General features: G+C 43.8%; 1 protein-coding gene across 1 annotated transcript in view; it reads left to right on the forward strand.

The window, feature by feature from the left end:
- Positions 1-24,063, forward strand: part of LOC147031752 (deleted in lung and esophageal cancer protein 1-like) — a 127,005-nt gene that overhangs the window by 26,421 nt on the left and 76,521 nt on the right. Inside the window, exons 9-13 of the mRNA XM_085866903.1 lie at positions 960-1,052; positions 5,946-6,036; positions 10,486-10,627; positions 10,845-11,007; positions 18,342-18,442. Coding sequence (XP_085723029.1) covers positions 960-1,052; positions 5,946-6,036; positions 10,486-10,627; positions 10,845-11,007; positions 18,342-18,442 — 590 coding nt within the window. The remainder of the gene's footprint in view (positions 1-959; positions 1,053-5,945; positions 6,037-10,485; positions 10,628-10,844; positions 11,008-18,341; positions 18,443-24,063) is intronic.

The raw sequence follows: 24,063 nt of genomic DNA on the forward strand, positions 1-24,063 counted from the left end.
ATTGGCCTTGACCTTCATGGTTAGCGCCTGAGGTCAAACATATTTGACCCCAAGGTCAAATTTTCAATTTTTAGGAACCATATCGTGTAGTACCTCAAATTGAACACCTCAATGAGTGCTTTCTAGATATGTCAAGCTTGAGACTTTATGACGTCATTTGGTGACGTTATGAGGCAAACGCATATTTTTCATGGTTACTCTGTAGAACGATTCTCATCGGAATCTCTCGTAGGCAGATATTCCTCAAGGAGTCGCTCCTGGTGGATAGCAGCTCTGTTCACCTCAGTGTGACCTTAAAGAAGTCACACGTGGTCACCTTTTGGCAAGATACGGGTTACCCTCCGGGTGACATTGTTTTTATTATTTGTTTATTGGACAACTCAGCTGAGTTGGTAGCTCGCTCGCTGTTCAGCTGTCTAGTCTGGAATTGATCACCAATATGACTGACAGACGAACGAAACTGTCTAACGAACTGAAAACCACTGTGCTACTGCAGTGACAGCATGTGACATTGTCACTCATGGAAAGTCATAATTTGGATGGGGATGTAAAGCCAACCTTCCCTTCTGCATTTAGATTTTGGATGCTAAACTTCCCAGGGCATTTTCATAAATTGCAGCGTTTTGGACAAAATGTTAACAGGATGACCTTCAACGCCACGTACTCGACTTCACAAAAACAACTTCGATGACTTTTAAAACCTTTTATGGAAATAAAAATGGACTTCTTAACTTGCCCTTCCCATCCTGAAGAAGGTCTGAAACACCTGTTCATATGTTTTTTTAAATTTCAGTTTTTTGCAATTTAGACTTGTCTATTGTGTGCTACCATTATTGATGGTGGTGTTTTATTTAAGCTGAAATTATCTCCATCGTTGTGTCTCTTTTCCATTTTAAAATATTTTATTTCCAATTTCCCTCCGAAATTTCCTTTCTTCCTCCTTTGCTGCATGCGAGCAGGAAGTTTCTAAGTTGGGCTATGTGAATATCCCTCCATTCATTGTCTGGCCTATCATGTTTCAGCTGAGTCCAGGCCAAGATGTCACCCTAAAAGTGAGATATAATTTTACTTTCACTTGAACAAACATTTTCCATAATCTTTCTTTCAAAGTAACTTTTTCTCGCCACGTACAAATGAAAAAAATTTCGACATTGGGAAAGGTAATAATTTCTAAATAAACTAGTCAGTCGTGAGAATGAAACATGCACCAAAAGATAAGTTTTGTGTTGTTTGCATCATGTACCCCATTCCAGTTATTGCTTGTATCGGTGTGGGATAGGTGTACTCCAATAAATACCTAAATGAGAGAATTTGAGGTAAAACTACTTTCAAACTGTTAACTTTAATTAAGAGATGAAACCAATCGATGTGATTCCCGTTTAACTTGCAAAGGAGGATAAAGCCAAAAGACAACCTTCCATCACCATGATGTATCAAATCAATACATTTTGCATCAGTCATTAAGAAACAATCTTTCGCCTTGCTAAATAGGGGACATGCCCCTTTTGTAAATAAGACTTGGTGGTGTAATGGTTGTCGCACCTTCTCCGAGTCTGGGAGGGCAGCAGTTCAAACCCTAGCCGAGTCATACCAAAGATATTAAAAATGGTATGTGCTGCTTTCTCACTTGACGTCAGCCTTGAAGAGGTGAAAAGCACGACAATCCCCAGGCATCCCTGGGGAGGAGGAAATTCTTCCTGAAGAAATGCCCTGCTGAGTGCGGTGAGAAAGGTAGCGCCATTGTTGTGGTGTCACTGGTGTCCAGCCTGCTCCGGGAAGTAACGACACTTGGCAATGTTTGTCTCATATGACAGGTGTGTGTGTGTGTGTGTGTGTGTGTGTGTGTGTGTGTGTGTGTGTGTGTGTGTGTGCATGCCGTTGGTTGTCAACTCCATATGTGGGTTTTAGAAGGTGGAACGGAGCCGTCCCAGGTTTCAAAGTATCCACCTTCATGTAGGTGTGTACATACACAGCGTCCCCCAAAAATATTCATCCCCTACCAATAATGCCGCATTTGGATGAATTACAGATTATGCAGAAATAATTTTTCCAAATTAACTTTTTTATTCATAACTGAAGAGATCAAACTAGACACTGTTATAGTTGAAGGAGGTTAAATGTCAGGAATACCTGCAAAAAACATGTACAAATCAAAATTCACTGGTTGTAAAAGGGTAAAACCCCTTTGATCACGACTTGGTGGAAGCACCTTTTGCAGGAATGACTGCTATGAGACTTTTTGGGTAGATCTCTACCAGCTTTGCAAAGATCAGATGAGATCTGTCAGTCAGGTCAGGCCAGATTAGATCTGTGACCTGCTACAGGTATCATGTAAACCTGTGCTAACCTGTTCCATGGTCGGGTTGTCGGCAACTAAACCGTCTCCTCCACCAGGTTTTTTGGTGAGGAGGGTGTTTGGATATGGACACCCAGCAGGATTAAAAACAAAACCTGTCAAAGGGCGGAGAAGTTCCTTGTGAGCCAACGGCCATCCATATCTAGTGCCCAACTGTGTCTGCGGACGTCCTCCTGCAGTTGGGTTACTTCTTATTAGGAGGTTGGTGGCAGAATTTGTACTCTGGCCACCGTAAAACCCTTCATTCCGCAAAACACAAAAATGGAAAGATATCTGAAAACCCACTCTGTGGGAGTACCTCCTGTGCAGCTTCCCTTCGCAGGGCAGCTCACCGGATGACGGGATTGGGGCAAAGCCTTCGGGACCCCCAATCTTTGATGACAGGAGGGAAACCACGGGGTAACATTCCCAGGTCAGATTGCGGGAGAGTATGTTGGAGTGGTGCTGAGGTGTCGTCCACCAGACGGCGGTCTCCTTGGGTTAACCTGAGGCAGTCCCTTCGGGTGGGTACCTGGAATGTCCTATCCCTAAGAGAGGATGATCACCTGTCTCTGTTATCATCTGAGCTCAAGCGTTTGGACATCGGTATTGCAGCACTCTCTGAGGTTCGGAGACCGGATTGCGGCGAGATCATGGTGGGTGGTTCCACCTACTATTGGTCTGGTCGCTCTGATGGTTACCATTCCCAAGGAGTTTCTGTAGCTGTGTCCAATAAGCTGACTCCAATGATAATTGAGGTAACACCGGTCAACGAGCATATTATGAGACTAAGGATTCGCCACTCCTTAGGTGTCATTTCCCTGGTCTCTGTTTATGCTCCGACAGAGGCGAGTGATCTCACCGTGAAGGATGCATTCTATGCCACGCTCGAGTCTGTGGTTGATCAGTGCCCCAGACGAGATACACTTCTAGTCTTGGGGGATTTCAATGCATCGACTGGAACTGATAGGGATAGTTATGAGACGTATGTTGTCCCCATGGGTCAGGAATTATAAACCAGAATAGCACTAAGTTCCTTGACTTTGCAAGAAGTCATGGACAGGGTGGCCGGTTCATGGTTTCAGCACCCACAGGCACATTGCTGGACTTGGTATTCCAACGCTGGCAGTGTGGCAAAGGCGATTGACCATGTCCTCGTTGATGGTCGTTGGAGGATGATCCAGAACTGTAGGGTCTACCGGAGTGCTCAGTTCCTCAATACTGACCACTGGCTTGTTGGATGAACACTGAAGTTGCACCTTAAATCCAGGAGAATGGTACCATCCCAGCCGAGGCTGGGTGTTGGCAAGCTCAAGCATGAGAGGGTAGCTGAGGAGTCTACGAACATGCTGAGTAGAGATTGGGGGGTCTGGGTGCTTTGGGATGTCCTGAAGAGTTGTGGAGTGCCTTCAAGACTACCATCCTTGATGTTGCTGGTGGATGTCTTGGAACTCACCATAGGGCAAAGAATAATTTTGTCTCTCAAGGGACACTGGATACCATTGACCAGAGTCGCAGGGCCAGGCTCAATGGCAGAGCTGAGCTGTTCAGGGAGCTGAGGCGTAAAACTGTACGTGCGCTCAGGGTGGACAAGGAGGCTATGTGCGAGGAATCTGTGAGGGGTTAGAGCATCAGTTGTGGTCAGGTGATTCTCATCCTGCTTACAGGGAAATTCACGCATTGTGTTCATCCAAGCCCATTCCTCGGTGTACTGCAGTTAGAGCAGAGGGTGGTGGGCTCTTGGCAGAGGAGTCCAAAGTGAAGGCCCGCTGGGCTGGTTACTTTTAGCGGTTGTACCAGGCTGATCTACCAGCTGTCGAGTTGGACATCAGGGGTGTTAGAATCCCTGTTGCTGACCCTCCAATCAACTGTGGTCTACCTTCGCTTGTTGGAAAAGAGGCTGTGGTAAACTGGGTGAAATGGCGTAAAGCTCCAGGGATCTGTGGCATCCATGCTGAACTTCTCAAGGCTGGTGGAAATGCCGCACTCATGTCGTTGCATGCAGTTTTGTGCTCTGCCTGGATCATCCCAACTGACGGGAAGAGGGGCCTTGTTGTCCCTCTCTGGAAAGGGAAGGGTGATCGCCAAGACTGCATTAACTACCGAGGGGTGATGCTGCTGTCAGTGCCGGCAAGGTCTTTGCTCGGATAATTCTTGATAGGGTTCGCCACCATCTGCTTGAGTACCAGTGTCCAGAGCAGTCAGGCTTTACACCAAAGAGGTCAACGATTGACCGTATCCTTGCTCTTCGGGTTCTCATTGAACGCAGATGAGAGTTTTGGCAGTTGCTGCTTGCAGCCTATGTTGATCTCTGCAAGGCGTTCAATTCAGTGAATCAGGATGCCTCTGGAGGATTCTTAGTCTTCTTGGGGTGCCACCAAAACTGATCAATCTGATGTCTGATCTATGCTCTGGTAGTGAGAGTGCTGACAGATGTGATGATTCCATCCCTGACTTATTTCCAGTTGTTACTGGGGTTCATGAGGGGTGTGTACTGGCCCCCACACTTTGCAGCACTTGTATGAACTGGATTCTGGGGAGGATGTCAGAGAGATCAAACTGCGGTCCAGAATTTGGGAATGTCAAGATCTCTGACTTTGATTTCTCAGATAATGTAGTCTTCTTTGTGAAGACTCTGGACATCCTTTTGGGGGCCCTCGAGGTGCTGAATGAGGACTCTGAGCCGCTGGGATTACAGGTTTCCTGGGTCAAAACGAAGATCCAGGCTTTCGATGACTTATTGGTTGCTGCTATCTTTTCTGTACCTGTTTGTGGTGAGGCTGTTGAGGTCACAGAGAGATACACTTACCTTGGCACTGATATTCATGTCTCCGGTGGCTGTGAGCCAGAGGCAATTGACATTTGGGTTGGGCCCGGGGAGTCATGGATTCACTGGATCATGGGGTGTGGCACTGTCGGTACCTGTGCAGTACAAAAGTCGGAGTGTTCATTCAGGTCCTGGGTGCTTCTAGTCTTGCTCTACTGATGTGAGACTTGGAATCTGACCAGGGATCTGAGATGGAGACTTCACCAGGTCTCTTTGCAGAATCCTTGGCTGTCGCTGGTTGGACTTTGTGTCCAACGAGCGGTTGCTGACAGAGACTCAAATGAGATTTGTTACCTGCATTGTCCATGAGCATCAGCTGCGGCTGTATGGACATGTGGCTCGTTTTCCTGACGCTGATCCTGCTCACCAGATTCTCTCAGCGAGGGAGCCTCTTGAGTGGAGTGGGCCAATGGGCTGACCATGTCCCTCATGGTTGCAGCAGGTTGATTACCAGCTCAAGGAGATTGGTTGGGCTAGGCATCTGCCTGGGGTATCGCCAGAAGGAGGCCCCTGCAGTACCGGCGGAAAGTGGACGCAGCGACGCGCTGCTCCATCACATGCTCATGTACCTGACGTGACCAGATTGCATGACTGTTCTTTTCTATAATATTAACTTGTATTCGAGCACTCATTTTGCATGTCTCTGAGGAATGTGATGTTAAGAACTATGAGATGCTGATGGAAATAATAATGTAATAACTTTATTCTTTGAATAATAGCAGCCCATATTATTCAACACAATTTGCAACATATTGTGCACTGATGTACCCTGCTGTTTCTCAGGTTTCCTTTGCTCCCATAAAGGCTGAGGTAGTGACACAAACCTTTGTCATGGTGTGTGATAACTGCCAACTGAAGTATTTCACAATCACAGGTGATTCTTAATGTACTGTGTTTGATATTTTACATACTGGATTCTCTTTACACAGCATTGGAGCTGCCGAAGCATTTTCCTGGCAAAGGTTATCACGGGTGGTTTACCATTGCCTTCCCAGTGTTGTTTTTTTTCCATGCTCTATCCTTTTAAATTATGGGCATCAAGCAAGGAAGCAGCATGTTTCTAAAATCTTTGGTAGGACTCAACTGGGGTTTGAACTGTTGACCTCCCAGACTCAGAGAAAACGCTCTAAGCATATATTGCATGAAATTTATCTTCAGGCCCAGTCACACCTTGACGTTTTAGCCAGCAATGGCAACGTATCAAAATGTATGTAAAACGCTGGCTAACGCTGAACTTTTGATGTTTTTTTTTTAAAAGATTCGGACATATTCATAACGAGTTGGTCGTATGCATAACATATTAGTAACGGACACAGAACGTTTCATTGTCTTACAGATAACTTGTACCAATGAATGCTTAGCCTGTTGTTGGCATTTACAACCTATGCCCAACAATAGTCTAACTTATGCAGAGCGCGCTGCACGTATCGCCGACGATCATGTGGCGTAGCCTATTAAAAGGCTGCCGCACAATGATTCAAATCATAACCGCCGGAGAAATGGAAGTGTCAACATCGCAGTCACACCTTGGCGATCTTGCCAGCGTATGTCAATCTCTGAAAAATGCGTCTAAAATGCTGGCGCACGTCGAATACGGTGTGGGTAAGCTTGGAATACGTGAATAGAACGCTAAAATACGCTATCATACGTCGTAGTAAGTGGAGTACATCTTGAAATTTTAAACCTGTTAAAAATTTTACGACGTACTTGACGTATGCCTCACACGTTCCGCATGCGATGGGAATAAGTTGTACGCACGATATGCGATCGCTGGCACAAGTCGACAAAAGTTACTTGTAAGTTACTCATAAGTCAGAACACGTCGAGGTAATGGTTAGCGTCAGTGTTCCAGACTCCCTGTTTTTTTTTTTTCTTCGGTATGACGGTGATGTTGACAGTTCGATTTCTAGTGCGGTTATAATTTAATATAATTAATGGGTTTCCACTCAACGATTTAAATCATAACCGCACTAGAAATCGAAGTGTCAACATCACCGTCATGCCGAAGAAAACAAACAAAAAAAAAACAGGGAGTCTGGAACACTGACTCTAACCATTACCTTGACGTGTTTCGACTTTTGAGTAACTTACAAGTAACGTGTGTGGACGTGTGTCAACGATCGCGTAATGTGCCTTCAACACGTTACTCAAAGGTGAGAAATAAGTTTCGGGTACGCTAAACATTATCTCGACTTGTTTCGACTTATGAGTAACTTGCAAGTAACGTGTGTCAATGATCGCATAACGTGCCTACAACTTATGGCCAGCGTAGCGGAACTTGTGAGTCATACCCTGGCATAAGTCGTAAAATTTCAAGCATGCTAAAATTTGAGGACAACCGCAAAGTACAACGATGAAAGCCAGCGTACTACGATGTATGGCAGTGTTTTTTCAGCATGCTCTCAATGTTTCCAAAACTTACCCATAACGTATTCGACGTGTGCCAGCGTTTTAGACCAATTTTTCAAAAATCGGCATAAGCTGGCTAAAACGTCAAGGTGTGACTGGGCCTTTACGTTGGAATCTGTCCAAGTTATATCACACTGTTGACCAAAGGTAGGCAGAGGTTACGTTTTCACCCCTGTTTGTTGGTCTGTTTGTCTGTTTGTCTGCCTTTGAGCAGGATATCTCAAAAGTTATCAACTGAGTCAGCCGAAACTTGGTGGTCAGGTTGGGTATGTTACCAGGACGAAATGTTTCGATTTTGGTGAAGATCCAGATCCTGATCTACATACTAGAATCTTTTAATTGATTCTTCACCATTTGGAGATAGGGCCAAAAATGACATATATATCACGATATCTCAAAAAGTTGTGGACAGATTCAAATGAAACTTGGTGGACAGGTTGAGTGTATGACAAAGACGAATTGATTTGATTTTGCTGAAGATTCGAATCCTGATCTGGATACAAGAATTTTTTAATTTGATGTGATTCTTCACCATTGAGAGATGGAACCAAAAATGATATACAGTACTGTCGGACCCTGACATTCGCGGTTCTGCTATTCGCGGACCCTGCATATTCATGGTTCATAAAATGTGACCTGGTTCTACATTTGCGGCCCTGTGCTTCGCGTCTTTGTGTTTTTGTTTTTTTGTGGGTGTATTTGTGGTTTTTTGAAGGAATAGTCGCATTTTTTTTTCGCATTTTAATTGTTTTTTTGCAGATGTATTCGCATCTTTTTTGCGTTTTTTTGCGGTGTTTTCTCGTTTTTTTGTGAGCGTATTTGCGGTTTTTCATGGGATTTTTTATTTTCCCTTAGGAATCATGAACCACCGGGAACCTATCCCCCTTTTTTCCATTGAAACACTGCCCCGACATTCGCGCATTTGACATTCGTGGCATTTTTTGGGAACGTATCCCTTGTGAATGGTGGGGATTTCTCAGCCATAATGGATCAATCTGAAAAGCAAAGAAAAATTAATATTAATGGCAATAAACAATCTTTCAAAAAAAAATGATGTTGATGGTCGACCTGTAATAACAAGCATTTATATATTTAAAATAGGGACTTGATTATGGATAACTCTGTAGATCTTTCTTTCTAAGATCTAACATAATCTTTATACCTTGTTGACATACTCCAGTAAAAGCTTTTTTCTCCAATAATGTGGTTTAACCAGAACAAGTGATGAATGCAGAAATTCTGTGCAGCACTGCGACCACAGTAAATTGTGTTTCAAGATAACATTCACACCATTTGCAGCACACCTCAGAGCATGGGCTCGACTTGCACTGCCAGGTGGCCTTAGCCACGTTTCAAGCTGGCTCGTCAAGTCCATCATTTCAGGTGCGCTGCAGGGCCTACAGCTCGATCAGCGCTCCCAGACACCTTAGGCACAGTGTGACAAAGTTGTCTAACCTAATCATAACATTTTAATGTCTAGTTAACCAAACATTGATTTAATGTCTTGAAAATGAAATCTGTCCAAGTTCGCCATGCTTACTCCTGGGGGCATTTGTCCTCACTGCCTGTCACTTGAGGTGTGCTGCGGGGTCTATGACTTGACGAGCGCACTCGGGCAGCCTTCGGCACAGTTTGACAAAGTTGTCTCAGTTAAACAAATATTTTTGTCGAATTATTTTTCATTGTTAAATGCTCTTTCTTGGTAACATTAGGATGTCAACAAAAAAAATCGATATTGTGTAGACCTCGTGATTCTCACTTTTTGGAATTTGCCTTTTGCTTCACTATAAAGTCAATCCATTTGGAACGTCTTCTGTATCACTTGGGGTGTGTTCAATAAGCAAGTGGCTTACTTGATTGGACATGCTCAATCAAGGACTCCAATGGAACAGAGTGCTTGCTTGGCACTGTTTAACAACATGGATGGCAGTCTTCATGTGAACAATGCTATTGTGGTCCTTGAGCAAATGCTCTCCGTGATGTCGTTTTCCGCTTTACTCGATCCTCTTGTGGCAACTTCCCGAAACAAATTTATTGTATTTGCAGCAGCTACAGAGTACAATGAAGAGGGAAAGAAAGATGTAGAAATGGGGAGTCCAAAGGAGGAGACCCTGCCAAGCTTAACTAAGATCCTACCACTGTGCATTTTGGAGAAATAATGTTTGTACTGAAGATCTTGAATAATTAGGATGAAAAGTAGAAATAATACTAAAAGTATGAAATGCACGTTTTAATAATATTATGAGTATATACATAACAAGGTATGAAGCCTGATGTTGGCTTTATGATGAAGGTGGCTGACGTAAGATTTTCGGGTCTTGAGTTTGAGTCCCTGTTGTGCCAATAACACCAGGTCAGTTGACTCAGAATGTCATCCTTCTGAGGTTAGCAAAATGAGTACCAGCTTTCTGGTTAATGAAATAAAAATGAGCACCAGCTAAATAGGGGCACTGCATCAGCATGATAGCTATGCTCCGAGCAATGATGCAATCAGCAACCACAGGCTGTACACGAAATAATAATAACAGGGGTTTTTCTCTGAACATTTCATTTGTTGTATTTCATATCGTTTTGACTCCAAGTACAGTGGCCATTTTTGCTAATGTAATGAAGCACTGCTCTTAATCACTTGATCTGCTTGCTGAGCAGCTAGATGAGCAGCTTGCAAAACGATTGATATGGAGTGACTAACTCGGAAAGCAATAGCAGGCCGCTTGCTCACAGAACACACCCCAGCTCTTGATCGCTTGCTAAGCGGCTTTCAAACCGGTTGATACCAAATGGCTGGCTTGGCAAGCAATAGCAATCTGCTTGTTAATGGAACACACCTTGGATGTGAGAAAGTGTGGAAAACATTGTCACAGACCTTAATGCAGCCATACATTTGTATTTATAATCTTATTGTGCTTGGAAGGTGTTGGAGAAGAGGCAGTCGTCCATTGGATTGGTGTGATGGGAAATGCAGAGCAACCATTAGCCAGAGATCATCAAGTTATCTTCCAGGATATCCATCCATTCTGCTGCAGCGATATCCTCTTCAATGTGCGCAACATCACGTATGTACATGATGTTGGGAGAGTGGGGTGGGTGTAGTACCACAGAGCACACATATGAGTTCAACTAAACACAAAGCCATATCATCTACTCTTTGCTTGGATTCTACATGCTGTCAAACTCTCCATAATCACTTTGATATTGGCTGAGTTATACTAGTCACAGCAGTATATGTTTGGAAGGATGTAATCTAACCTCGACATTATCTCACTTTCTCAGTGGGTTGCCACTGCCCTTTGCATGGTGTCCACAGCATTTGAGCATGCAGGCAAATGAGACTGCACTTCCCAATCCTGAACAGGCCTTTTCTGTTTGCCCAGAGAGTGGAATGCTCAAGCCAAATGCCGAGAGTGAATTTTTGGTCACATTTTCTCCAACAGAGGTAAGGGTTGAAGAAGTAATTGAAAATTGAAGGGTGGAATAGGGTTGATTAAGATGTGACTTTGGGGGAAAATGTTTCGAAATTGTTTAAGGGATTGTGTTACCATGTTGAGCTGACAACTTTTTTTTTTTAAACGAAAGACAATTCTGTAACATATGGTGGCATAATGGTTAGAATGTCAATTCTGAGTTTGAGAGATCAGTGTTTCAAACCCCCGGCAAAAGAGAATCTGAGCTCCATAAAGATCAGGTCGAGACCCAGGAGGTGGGTCCCCTTGCGTGTGACGTGGAATGGGAAAGCCTGTAGAGACCTAGTACAGTAGTGCACCAGTAACTGCAGGGAACCCAGGACTTTAATTCTGGCCTGTCCATAACCAATGAGAGCGGTGGAGGGGTGCAGTCGTGGTTGGGGTGAAAAGAACCGCTTGTCGGTGTTGAAATTAAGCAGAGACTCCTTGGCCACAGTATCCAAGAAAAAGGATAGGCAGACATCCTTGAGGAACAGAGTGCACATCTTAAAGCCAGTAGGGTTGGAGAGCACAGTGTGGATTGTGGGCGGTGCTGGGTGTGGTTTCTGGGCAGGAACTGCTGTTGGGGCAGAGTGACACCACCTGGCAAAGTGGTTCAGCTTATTGCAGTTTCTGAAGGTTTGCCCCATGCCGCACAATCAGGGGTTCTGGCCCTAATGTCTGGTGCACCCTCAGTTTTCGCAGCACTGTCTTTTTCTCCGATTCCAGTTTTTGAGGCAACGGTTGGTTCTCTCCAGGGGTCTCTGCCGACTTTCTCAAAGATAAGTTTCCAGTTGTTGTTTGCCACCTTTTGACTGTTTATTTTGTTCCCTCCATATTAACTGTGTGTTCCTAAATCAGTTTTGTTTCAAAACTTGAACTTTTTGGTGAGTTTTCATCAGTCTTGTCATATCGGGTTCCCTGAGGCCTTCCCATCTTCCCGTCGATGTGCCCGATCGTGTTTATTTCTATTTTCTCCTTATTACCATCAGTTTTTATTTTCTCCACTTTTCCCTCCACCCTCCGTTTATCCCTCCCAACTATACCTGATGTTTCATGTCTTAAAATGTGAAAAATACAACAAACAATACCTCTTTTCCCTTCTCACCTTTTACTCTCTTAATCAGTACACTCTTCAACATCTCTAACATGCTCTTTATTTCCTCTCATCACACCTTCTTCTCTTCCCAACCCCTCAAATCTTGTACCTCCCCCTGCCCGCTCCCTTCTTCACCATACCACGACCAAGTCTCATCCCAGCCCTCTCCCAAACTCTCCCATCGCCCTCCTGCCCCTTGGCCGTGCCTGCTCTCATCGTCTCCCCTCCCTCTCAAAGCTTCCCTCTCACTACTCCCTCTCAAAGCAACTTTCACACTCCTGCCCATCCAAGCTTCCCTCTCACCTTTCGCAAATTCTCCCCCCTCACCCTTCACCCTCAACTTTCCCCCCTCACACTTCTCCCTCCAATCTCCCCCCCTTCACTCCTCCTTCTCAAAGTCGCCCCCCCAACATCCACACAGCTACCTCCTTCCCTTGCCCTCTCTCTTCCATCTCATCCTTCTACCTCCAATGTTCAACTTCCCTCTACTCCCTCTCTTATTACTCCTCACTCTGCCTCATCCCATCACCACCGAGCCTTTTCTCTTCCTCATCCGGCTCTCTCCCGTAGCTCTTCTGCAATCCCCCACACTCTGTCAACAACTCTCCCTCCCTCCCTCCCTCATCCTCCTCTCCCCCGCCCCTGCACTCAAAGCCTCCTCCCTTCCTTCTTCCTTAACAGTGTGGACCTCAAACATCTGGTGCCTTCACTCAAATCTGACAGATCTTTCCATACAGGTTGCCACTAACAAACTAGAGACAATCTGCTTTACAGAAACATTCCTCCTTCAAGACGTCTCTGACTCCCTCGTATACTTCCCTAGTTACTCCCTCCTCTGGTATGACAGACCTGAGTCTTGTCCTGGCAGCAGAGTTGCTCTTGTCATCAAAAACTCCATTACTCACTTTCCATGCACTGCCCTCACTCCCTCACACTCCCAAGAATACCTCTGGCTGCGGCTTCCCCGCCACTCCCACCTCATGTTTAGATGAGTGTTGTATCGTCCACCGAACAGTGATGACTCCATTTACACCTTGCTCGCCGAAAACACGGACCAACTTCTATCCTCTCATCCCAACTCTCTCTTCCTCATATGTGGTGACTTCAGTTGTCATCATGCCACGTGGCTGGGTGTGGGTACCTCCCTCACCTGCCATGGCACTTCAGCAAAAGACTTCTGCGACTCATTAGGACTGAAACAATCTGTCAACTTCCCAACCTGGATCTCAACCAACAGTACTCCATCTCTTGTGGATGTGATTTTGACCAATTTCCCTGAAAATATCTGCTGTTATTCTTTTGCTCCAATTGGTTCATCTGAACTTGTCAAGTTGACATCTCTCTGGCTGTCATTAGAGAATCACCTCAGCACCATCGAGTCTGTCATTTCACTCAGCCCGACTGGCAGGAATTTCAAGCAGCCATCAAACTTATAGACTGGTCTCCAATCTTTACTTTCTCTGACAACAACTCTTCCTGGGAATTCATTCAAAGAAATTTGCTATCTCTCATGCACATATTTATCCCATCTCGTCTTCAGTTGTCAAATTTTTCCTCCCACCCATGTTACACTGAAGCATGTGGTGAGGGATTTGGCCTGAAACAACTTGCCTTTGCCTCATGGAAGGCAAATCCAACTGAAGGCAATCTCAGTTCTTTCCACAAAGCTCGGAACAAGTGTGTGTCTACCCTCAGGAGAGCCAGAAAACAACAACTTTCTCATCTCAAGTCTGAACTCTCAAAACTGTCTCCCTCTTCCAAATCCTAGTGGCATCTTGTTAAGTCTGTTTCTGGTGTACGTGCCGTCTCCATCACCTCCCTGACCTCAAATAGCCGCACAGCTGACACTGCATGCAAAAAGGATGAGTGCCTCAACTCCGTGTTTGCTTTTTATCCCCCACCGCGTGGCGGAAGGGGGATATTGTTGTCACCCGGGTCGTCCGTCCGTCCGTCCGTCCGTCCGTCCTTCCGGCTGGCTGGGCGTCAACATTTATAGTTGTGAGTGCGATAACTCATAAACTGTTCGCCATATCGATTTGAAATTTTGGTCACACATGTACCACCTGAAAAGGAAGAATCCTATTGATTTTGGGCGTGGCCGGATCCAAGATGGCCGACTGGGACGGCCATCTTGAAAAAAATGTTTTTTGTAATAAATGGAAAGCCGCTTATCTGATTTGAATTATTTTTGGTTACTACGTTCCTCACCCCTGGGGAACTTTTTCCAACATGGTTTCGGCCCGCTCGGACATCCAATATGGCCGCCAGGCAGCCATGTTGAAAAAAAACGACGTTATCGCGATATCGGCTCTAATTTTTTTCTTAATGGTGTCTTGTTTCCAATTCACCTCCCTCATTATCTGGAATATGTATGACCTTTTTCAATGGCAGGGGATTCCCCATCTCTGATGGGTATGTTTAAATATTTTGTCCCAAACCCATCACTTTCTATACCCACCTTACCCAGTCACACCCAGCTGTTCCTGTACTCTGTGTCCTTTTCTACTGACAAGGTGGAGAGCTTGCTGTCAAACCTCGACTGATTCTGCAACCGTTCTAGACGGCATCAGCCCACATGTCCTCAAAACCTGCTCTGCTGCGCTTGCTCACCCTCTCTGTTTTATTCACCCTATCATTTGCTCAAGGTCATCTGCCATCTGCTTTGAAATCAGCAAACATCACCGCTCTGCATAAAAAGGTACAAAAACTGATCCCTGCGACTGCAGAACAATCAGTCTTCTCCCAATCATCAGCGAGGTTATGGGATCGATCATCGCTTCTGACATTAAATTCTTCCTCTGCTCCAATGGCCTAATTTCCGATCATCAATTTGCTTCAGACCAGGTCACTCTACATTGAACATGCTACTCATGCTTTGCCAACAATGGATGGAGGGCCTCAATGACAGAGATGGAGTTAGAGCCATCTCTCGAGACATCTCGCATGCTTTTGATGTATGTCTGGCACCCCACCCTGCTTACCAAACTCTTTTCCTGTGGTATCCAAGGTAATCTTCATTCATGGCTCGCAGACTTACTCTCCTGTCGCAGTCAACGTGTGGCCCTCAATGGAATTCTCTCATCCCCTCTTCCTGTCCAGACTGGAGTTCCTCAAGGCAGTGTTCTGGGCCCTGTGCTTTTTCTGGTTTTCATCAGTGATCTCTCTGACTCTCTGGAAAATCCTCTTGATCGCTTTGCTGATGACTCCACCCTCTGCTGCACTGTCTGTTATCTCTCAGATTGGCAAGCAGCAGCTTCTTCGCTCACTGCAGATCTGGATAAAATCACAAGCTGGTCCAACACTTGGAACATGTCTTTCAAGCCTAACAAATCTCACACTCTCACTATGTCTGTCTGATAGGATCATCTGGAACCCCCCCTCATCCACTTTCTCAACAATCTTCTTGAAGAAATCCTTTCATTCAAGCTTCTGGGTCTCACTATCTGCCATGATCTTTCCTGGTAAAGACACATTTGCAAGCTGGCCTCCAAAGCCATTCGCTGACTGGGCATCCTCTGTCATGCAAAGTCCTTCCTTGGCACACCTGAGCTCCTGACCACGTACAAAGCTTTCATCCACAGCCTGATGGAGTACTGCTCTCTCCTCTGGACTGGTGTTACCACCTCTCACCTTTCTCGGCTTCACGCTGTGGAAACCAAGGCATTTAGGATCATTGGTATCTCCCGCAATGAGGCTGAGTCTTTGGGTCTCTCACTCTCTCATCACAGGCAGGTCAGTGGTCTTTTTGTCTTCTACTGTCTTCTCTCCCCTCACCCCACCCCGCTCTGACTGCGATCTGTCCCCCACCCATATTTTTGCAGGGCACTTAACGGTCCGCCAGCAAACCCCCTTCTGGTAAAACTACCAAAATCACGAATCACTGCTCACCTTCACTCTTTCATTCCTCTTTTTCCCCACCTTTGGAACAAACTCCCACACTCTCTTCAATCCCTGTCTTCCCTCCATGTCTTCAAAACAGCTGTTCACCACCATCTCTTATCTTCTCCCATGCAAAACCATGATCTTTTATACCCCTGTTAATCCACCCCAAAGCCACTTCCTTCAAATTCACTGCTTTCCCTCCTGAAAGTCCCTGTACTGAAAGGACCCAGAAGTCCCTGTAGTCTTCATCTTCTTTACCCCATGTGCCTCGCCCCATCCCTCTCCCGTTTTCCCCACTGTTGCCCACTGTTTTGTGCTTCCCTCTAACACCCTCTTGTCTCCTGCTCCCTATATTATATGTTCTCTGTGTATGCTCTTAGATGAGCTTTGACATTGTGTATTAATAAAATAAGTGAGCAGTGTGTTGCTGTGCTTGCTGAACAGTGTCCTGTTGTGATAAGGCAGGCTGAACTTTCTGCACTTCAGGTTCAGTAACTGTAGTAGGTGAGGGAGCTTCAGCAATTTTAGCAGCACATGTTGCTGCAAGCATACTCCACTCGGCAGGCGAATCAAATGGCTTTGGTCAAAGTTAAATCATCGGATTCAAGCAACAATCTTTCGCACATTTGCACACTGGAGGTTTTTTCAATAAGTGAGTCCTGAACCATTTTGTCATGAAGTGCTCCAGATTTACATTTCATCGCCAATTCCCGTAATGCAGCCGTAAACTCTAAAATTGATTCACCCAGCCCCACTGTCAGAAAGTGAACTGCTGGAGTAGAACGCCTTGGGTGGTGTGAAGTGTGTCTTGAGAACAATGACAGCCTCTGTGTATGTGTCAGCCGGTCCCAATGTGAAGATGATGCACTGTCCCTCGGTCCCAAAGCATCACTCACATTCTCCAAGCCAAGTGTGAGCAGTTATATCTGGAAGGATAAGATCCAGCAGTTCTAGGGAAGAGGCAGCTTTCTGGCAGAGCCAGAAAGGCAGGCAGCGATGAAAGCAAAACTTGAGCCTTTCCATCCTTGTTGCAAAATGTTATGGTGTAAAACACTAAGTCCAACAACTTTGGTTAAGCAAACTAAACAGGACATTTATTAAGTGACTTCCACACGCACACGCACACACACACACACACCATGAACCAAACCAATGCACACAACGACCAAACAACCCTGTGTACATAAGCAATCTACTATAATAAAGAGTTCATGTGGCTGCAGCTATGTCGCCAATATTCAGGAGTTGAGTGCTCACGGCACTGACCAATTGGGTGTGACCATTTTCCCAGCATCGTTATTTATGTCTTTTGTTATCATGCCTATCTGTGTCGGCAAACAATGGTCCATCTACATAGTGTGGCAAATCACACACTTTCCTCACCTCGTGTTCCCTCACCTCTCACAGCAGTGATTACATTATTGGTGATTACAGCACAGTGTCTTTATCGCAAGCTTTCCTCCCCACATGTTTCTTCACCTCATAACTCATCGTATTATTCTCGAGTCTTCTATCTCCAACACTGGTGATTGCAATGTTTGTGATTACTATATTGATCGCTGTACTATCCTTTTTTGTGAGAAAGTAACAGTCCCTCTCGGTGGTGCTGCATCTTTCTCACACACTTTCTTCACCTTGTGACTCATCATATTCTTCCATCTTCGACAGCGGTGATGACAATATTGGTGAATGTTGGTCTTTATCACACGCTTTCCTCCTGATATTGAGTATGATACGTTGTGATCCAAAAATTTCCTTTCAAAAACGACAAAATTTATTCAGTGCATTTCCAAGAATGTGCCGCAGCACATTGCCCACAGAAGGTGGGCTGACACAGGTACACTCCCGTCCGGAGGGCGGGGGTGCCCACTAGTTTCTATACCACAGCCTGCATCTCTATCTGCAACTTAGTTCTGATGCTGTAGGATTGTACTTCGTTAAAAAATGAGAAACATCTGGCTATCTGCAGACTCCAAAAAGCAGATACCGCTGCTCATGACAGCTCCCTATGGGGCTGTACTGTAACATACTCTACACGATATTTTTGAACTATTACATTTTTGAACTGTTCGCGCCAGCTCCTGGGAAGGGTCATCATTGCATGTCATCCAGGGTGGGGCAATCATGACAGATGAATTTTCTTATGCAGTTGTCGATGCTCGATGCTGAGTTAAAGTGATCATCAGATGTAGTCATCATGTATAGCTTTGGGAAAATACACTCAAAACATTTCAATAATAAATATGTGTCATTGATTTGATTTTAGTTCAACATTATCTTGATGAGTGAATATCACATGCCCATATGAATGGGTGTGTGTGTGTTTTCATACATTTGGTGTTTTAGTTGAGAGATTATCACTGCACGCTGCAGCTTGTCTTAAAGAATATTCCTCAACTACCTGCAGAGCATCACAGAATGGTGCAACCACCCTCCATGTGTGAAAGGTGATATTTGGTTTTATATGTGGGTTGAAGCTATAAACTTTGTGTCCAATCTATACTCCATGGTCCTCGTATATAATTATTATGCTCCTCTTAATGTGCTGTTAGTGTGTCTTCTTAATGTCCTCTTAATGTGTCCAGCACTACAGTGCTGGGAAGGAAGCTCAGAAGTAGTATACTTGCCTTTAAGTCGTTTAGTCTGGGTTTGATTATCGATTCGACTTGAAACGATTTCCGCAAAGCATTGGGTGTCACATAGAACTGGACACCCATTCACATTCTTGGATAGCAGGTGTTATTTCCCAAGATCCTAAATACCTTTCACTGTGACGAACCATCTATATAATACTAAAACTCTCATCTTGTATGTATGTGTGTATGTGTGTATGTACATATGTTTGTATGTTCCCGAAATACAGGCAAAATGGAACACGGTAGCACAAAAATTTTAGGGCCACCTTACTCACCATTCGCCTGCGGTGTGCAGTATCAAGTTTGGTTCAAATCGGGCAACGAAAAAAATTATTAAAAAATTAATTCCCGATTCAGTCAAGTACTCTTTGGGAGAATTTAATCAATGGAAACAACCTCAGCGGTAGAGTTTGCTGGAGCTATCTTTTTTTTTCTTGAAATGATTTTTTTCATCAACTGCTGTCACAACGGGAACCCAACGGGTTCACAGGTCGTCTAGTAAGAGATAAAGCCCAACGATTTATACTTCCCCTCGGTCTCCATTGCAATTATGTTTATTCTTTATACCATTCAGCCTCTCAGACTATGGATGTTCACAGCAAATCATTTGTACATACATAGGGTTCATTGCAAATTATTCCCTCAAGCCTTAAATTTGTATGTACACTCTCTGTACAAAACAAAATGCTTAAACGTCCATCACAGCAGACAAACTGAAGACAAACCCAAAAACTCAACGTACTAAAAGCATTAACCATTACCAAGTTTGATCAACTAAAATGCTGTAACAACTAACCACAATTTACAAAGAGTTTATCCAAACTGCTCTTAACTATGCTAGCCCAAGTTGGGCACCCACCGTACCCACCATACCCACCATACCCAAAAACTTCAAATAATACAAAACAAAGCACGAAGCATCAACACAGGCTGCTCCAAACTCACAGGCATATATTATCTCCTTGCTGAAACAAAGATAGTTCCCCTCCAACACCACCTTGATACTAGAGGCACAAACTTTATTGATGCCACTCGAACAATTAGAACACTCATGTCACCACTTGTCCAATCATCCACCCGCTCTCAGAAACAAAAATATCACACCAGCAACTTACTATAACAACATATTTTCAAACATGGCACCTTCACCTTTAAACACAACATCTCGGAAAACCATTCACAATCGCATCACCACATTCACTTTGCAACAATAGTACAACAATGAAATACTCAATGAACCACACCACGTAATCCATCCATCTAAACAAACATTCCCACACTCCTCCAGAGTAACATTATCTAGACTTTGTTCTGGTTACTATCCCGCACTTAAAACCCATCAACACGAGCTCAACCCAACTCAGGACCCCTTCTGCTCCTTCTGTCAACCTTGAACTTGACACTGTAATCCACTTAATTTACAACTTGCTCTCAACTTGCTCTCAACTTGTACAATACAGACAACTATTTAACATTTCTTCTTTACTTGATGTCTCGATGTCTGGGGGAATCCGGAAGGAATCCGTGCAGTCGAAGACGGGGTTTTGCAATCACTTCTGTGTGTCTGTCTGTCTGTCTGTCTGTCTGTCCGGGCCATCATTTTTTTTACCATTTGAGCTTTTGTCATCAAATTTTCAACAAAGCTTTATTATGAGAATATGGCGAAAACAAATTAATAATTTGTTCAAAAGGTCAAAGGTCAACGTGACAAAATCATCAATTTTCATCCAATTGACCTGAAGTGTCGTAGTGTCGTTCCACCTTCTCATGGCATTTTTCCAAGGACGTTTCAAATGACAAAAGTAATAAAAACAATAATGATAAAGCATAATAATTCTATTAACATTATTGCAATATAATAATATTACTAATGATATTAACAATAACAATTGTGCAATAATTGGCAATAATAATAAGGATAATAATGTGATCCACCCTCCCCCATAAATAAATTTCAAATTATTTTAAGTGATTAGAATAACGGTAACGTCCAAATTTCACCACAAACCAGAAACATAAATTAACGTAAAAAGCTGATCCAGGAATGTGTTCCATTACCAATCAGCTTGCTATTGCTTTCCTTGCCAGCAGTTCTACCTCAACCATTTCATTGGAGTGCTTTCTTGAGTGCTTAAGCCGCTTGGTGAGCGCTGTACAATCTGATTGGTAATGGAACACCCCCCAGCACATGTGTTCGGCCGAGGACCCTTTTCTTGTTCTGCCACTTGTGTAATGAAAAAAGTTAATTTCAGGTGAATTTCAACCCTTTTCATCTTTTGTTGAGCTATTTTTCTGCTTTTCAACACTGCTGGGGTAGTTTTGCTTCATCTCCGGGACAGGTGCTCTGACACACTTCTGATTTTTTTCCTCTGCCACCAAAGGTGAAGAGGGTTATGTTTTCACCCCTATCTGTCTGTTTGTTACTTGCAAAATCGAAGATTTTTCAAGTATATTGGTCAGTCAATTTTGTTGTTCTGTCTGTCTGTTTATCGCCGACAAGTCACAATTTTAAACCGATCTTCACGAAACTTCAACACATGGTGGAGGTTGTCATAATGAAGAAGCCTATTGTTTTTGAGGTCAAAAGGTCAACATCGGCCATGTCAACCACTAAGTTGGTATTTCCAAAATCCTCAATTTTCATCCGATTGACCTGAGATTTGAAGAGGATTTATATTTCTGGTCACTGACTTCAACAATGCAATTATTTTTGAGGTCAACATGGAGCAAAAGGTCAACATAGGCCCAAGGTGAACAACTGAGGTGGTATTTCTAAAATCCTCAATTTTCATCCCATTGTCTTGAAATTTGAAGAGGATTTGCATGTCGGATCACTGAATTCAACCACAAATTATTTTTGAGGTTAACTTAGGCCAAAAGCTCAACATAGGCTGCATTTCTAAAATTATCAAATTTTCATCTGATTGGCTTGAAATTTGAAGAAGAGTTGCATATTTGGTCATTGAATCAATTATTTTTGAGGTTAAATTTGTTTTATGGATTTTGCAAGTGTCGTGCTCTATACGACATCTTCTTCTTGTTTGTCTGTCTGTCTGTCTGTTTGTGTGCAGAATGTCTCAAAAAGTTACCGACGGATCCGGATGAAATTTTGTGGGCAGGTTTGGTGTGTGACAAGGATGAACTGATTAGATTTTGGTGACGATTTGAATCCAGATCCGACTAGAAGAATTTTTAAAGTGATTATTCACCATTGAGAGATAGGACCAAAAATAATATATCGCATGATATCTCAAAAAGTTGAGGACAGATTCGGACGAAATTTGGTGGAAATGTTTGGTGTCGCACAAGGAAGAAATTATTCAATTTTGGTGAAGATCCGAAACCAGTTCTGGATACGAGAATTATTTTATTTTTCAAGTGATTCTTCACCATTGAGAGACTGCCAAAAACGATAACTAAATTTTTAAAAAATTGATTGGGCCTGATATGTTCTCATGGATCAGGTATTGTGTAGCGGAGGTATGTGCTCTAACAAGTGCCCTTCTCGTAAAAACTGCAATGTTCCACCGTATGCATGGGTTAATCCATTAACTCATGAGAGGGTGTTTTGTGATCATACAACAGATTGTTGGGTGGAGTTGCTGTAAAATTTATATTGATATGTATATGCCTGGTGTTGGCTTAATGGTAAGGGTGGTGGGCTTCGGATCCCATGATCCTGAGTTTAAATCCCACTCAGCTGTTGAATTAATACCAGGTGGAGTTGACCCTGCCTTTCATCCCTCTGAGGTCGGCAAAATGAGTGCCAGCTTGCTGGTATCCTGTGCCGGAGTGGTGACCCATCCAGGATTGTGCCCAATAGCCAAAGAGACAAAGGTAGCAGAGACTGTGTGCTTAGGTAGCACCAATGCCCAGCACAGAGTATGGTCCCAATGGATGAATTGATATGTATTCACATCAGGAATCATACTAAATTATTATGGTTATTTTTTGCATTTGTATATGAGGTCCGTCTAAAAAGTAACGGGACTGACTTCACAGAAATTTTATTCCAAAAAATATATTGAAATCACAGCTTGTCCCCTTCAAAATAGTTTCCCTCCAGTCTCACACACTTGTTCATCCTCTTCTTGCACGCTTCAATGCACCCCCGGAAGGCTTCTTCTGGAATTTTCTGGAGCTCCATAGTCACGGCCCTTTTGATGGCCTCCACATCAGGAAATCGGGTCCCCTTGATCACCCCCTTGAGCTTGGGGAAGAGGAAAAAAAATCAAAAGGGCCAAGTCTGGCGAATACGGGGGTTGCTCCAGAGTTGGCACGTTCCTCTCCACCAGAAACTGTCAAATGCTCAGGGCACTATGAGCAGGGGTGCTGTCATGGTGGAGCACCCAGGCATTGTTCTCACACAGATCCCTCCTCTCGTCCTGGTCTGATCTCATGAGGTGCCTGAGAATCTCCTTGAACACGTATTGATTCACTGTTTGACCCTGTGGTAGAAATTCGAAGTGGACGATGCCCTTGATGTCAAAAAACATGATGAACATCACCTTGACCTTCGACTTTGACATCCTTGCTTTCTTTGGTCTTGGTGATGCTGGACTTTTCCACTGATGACTCTGCCATTTGGTCTTGGGATCGTATTCGAATATCCACGATTCATCGCCAGTATTGACTTTCCCGAGCAGGTCTGGATCATCCTCGAGACGCTCGATAATGTCTTGACAGACAGTGACTTTGCTGTTTCTGTTCCTCAGACAACAGCTTGGGGACCATCTTTGCGCACACCTTGCGCATTTCGAGATTTTCAGTGATGATGCTCCAGACAGTGTCCTTGTTGATGGAAAGTTCCTCAGCAATCATCCGCACCACGAGTCGACGATCTGTGCGCACCATCTGCTTCACACGCTCGATGTCTGCCATTCTGCTCATTGAAGGTTTTCCAAACCGTGAATCGTCTTCAACCTCCTCTCGTCCCTCTTTGAACCTCTTGTGCCATTCAACTGCATGTGTACGTGACATCGTTTCTTCCCCGTGGACTTGCTGCAGATTGTGAAGGATTCCGAAGGTGTTTTTGCCAAGCTTGGAAAGAAACTTCAGATTGGCTCTCTGCTCACGACTCATAGCGCAATGACTCAGACTCGACAACCTGTGAAGCAAGACCTGTAAAAAAATCACACAATGAGCGCAGTCAACCATCACCAATCATATATATATATATATATATATATATATATATATATATATATATATATATATATATATATATATATATTTTATATATATTTTATATATATTTTTATATATATTTATATATATATATATATATATATATATATATATATATATATATATATATATATATATATACATATATGATGCCAGAATGTTGCGAAAGACTGTGACGCAACCCATTCATTCAAGTTGTATAAGTGGAGCACACAGCAGGCTCAGTCCTGTTACTTTTTAGACGG

Source organism: Eptatretus burgeri, chromosome 2 (genome assembly GCF_056783735.1).
Source record: "Eptatretus burgeri isolate ZD-2024b chromosome 2, Ebu_testis_v1, whole genome shotgun sequence".
In the NCBI taxonomy this organism is placed as follows: Eukaryota; Metazoa; Chordata; class Myxini; order Myxiniformes; family Myxinidae; genus Eptatretus; species Eptatretus burgeri.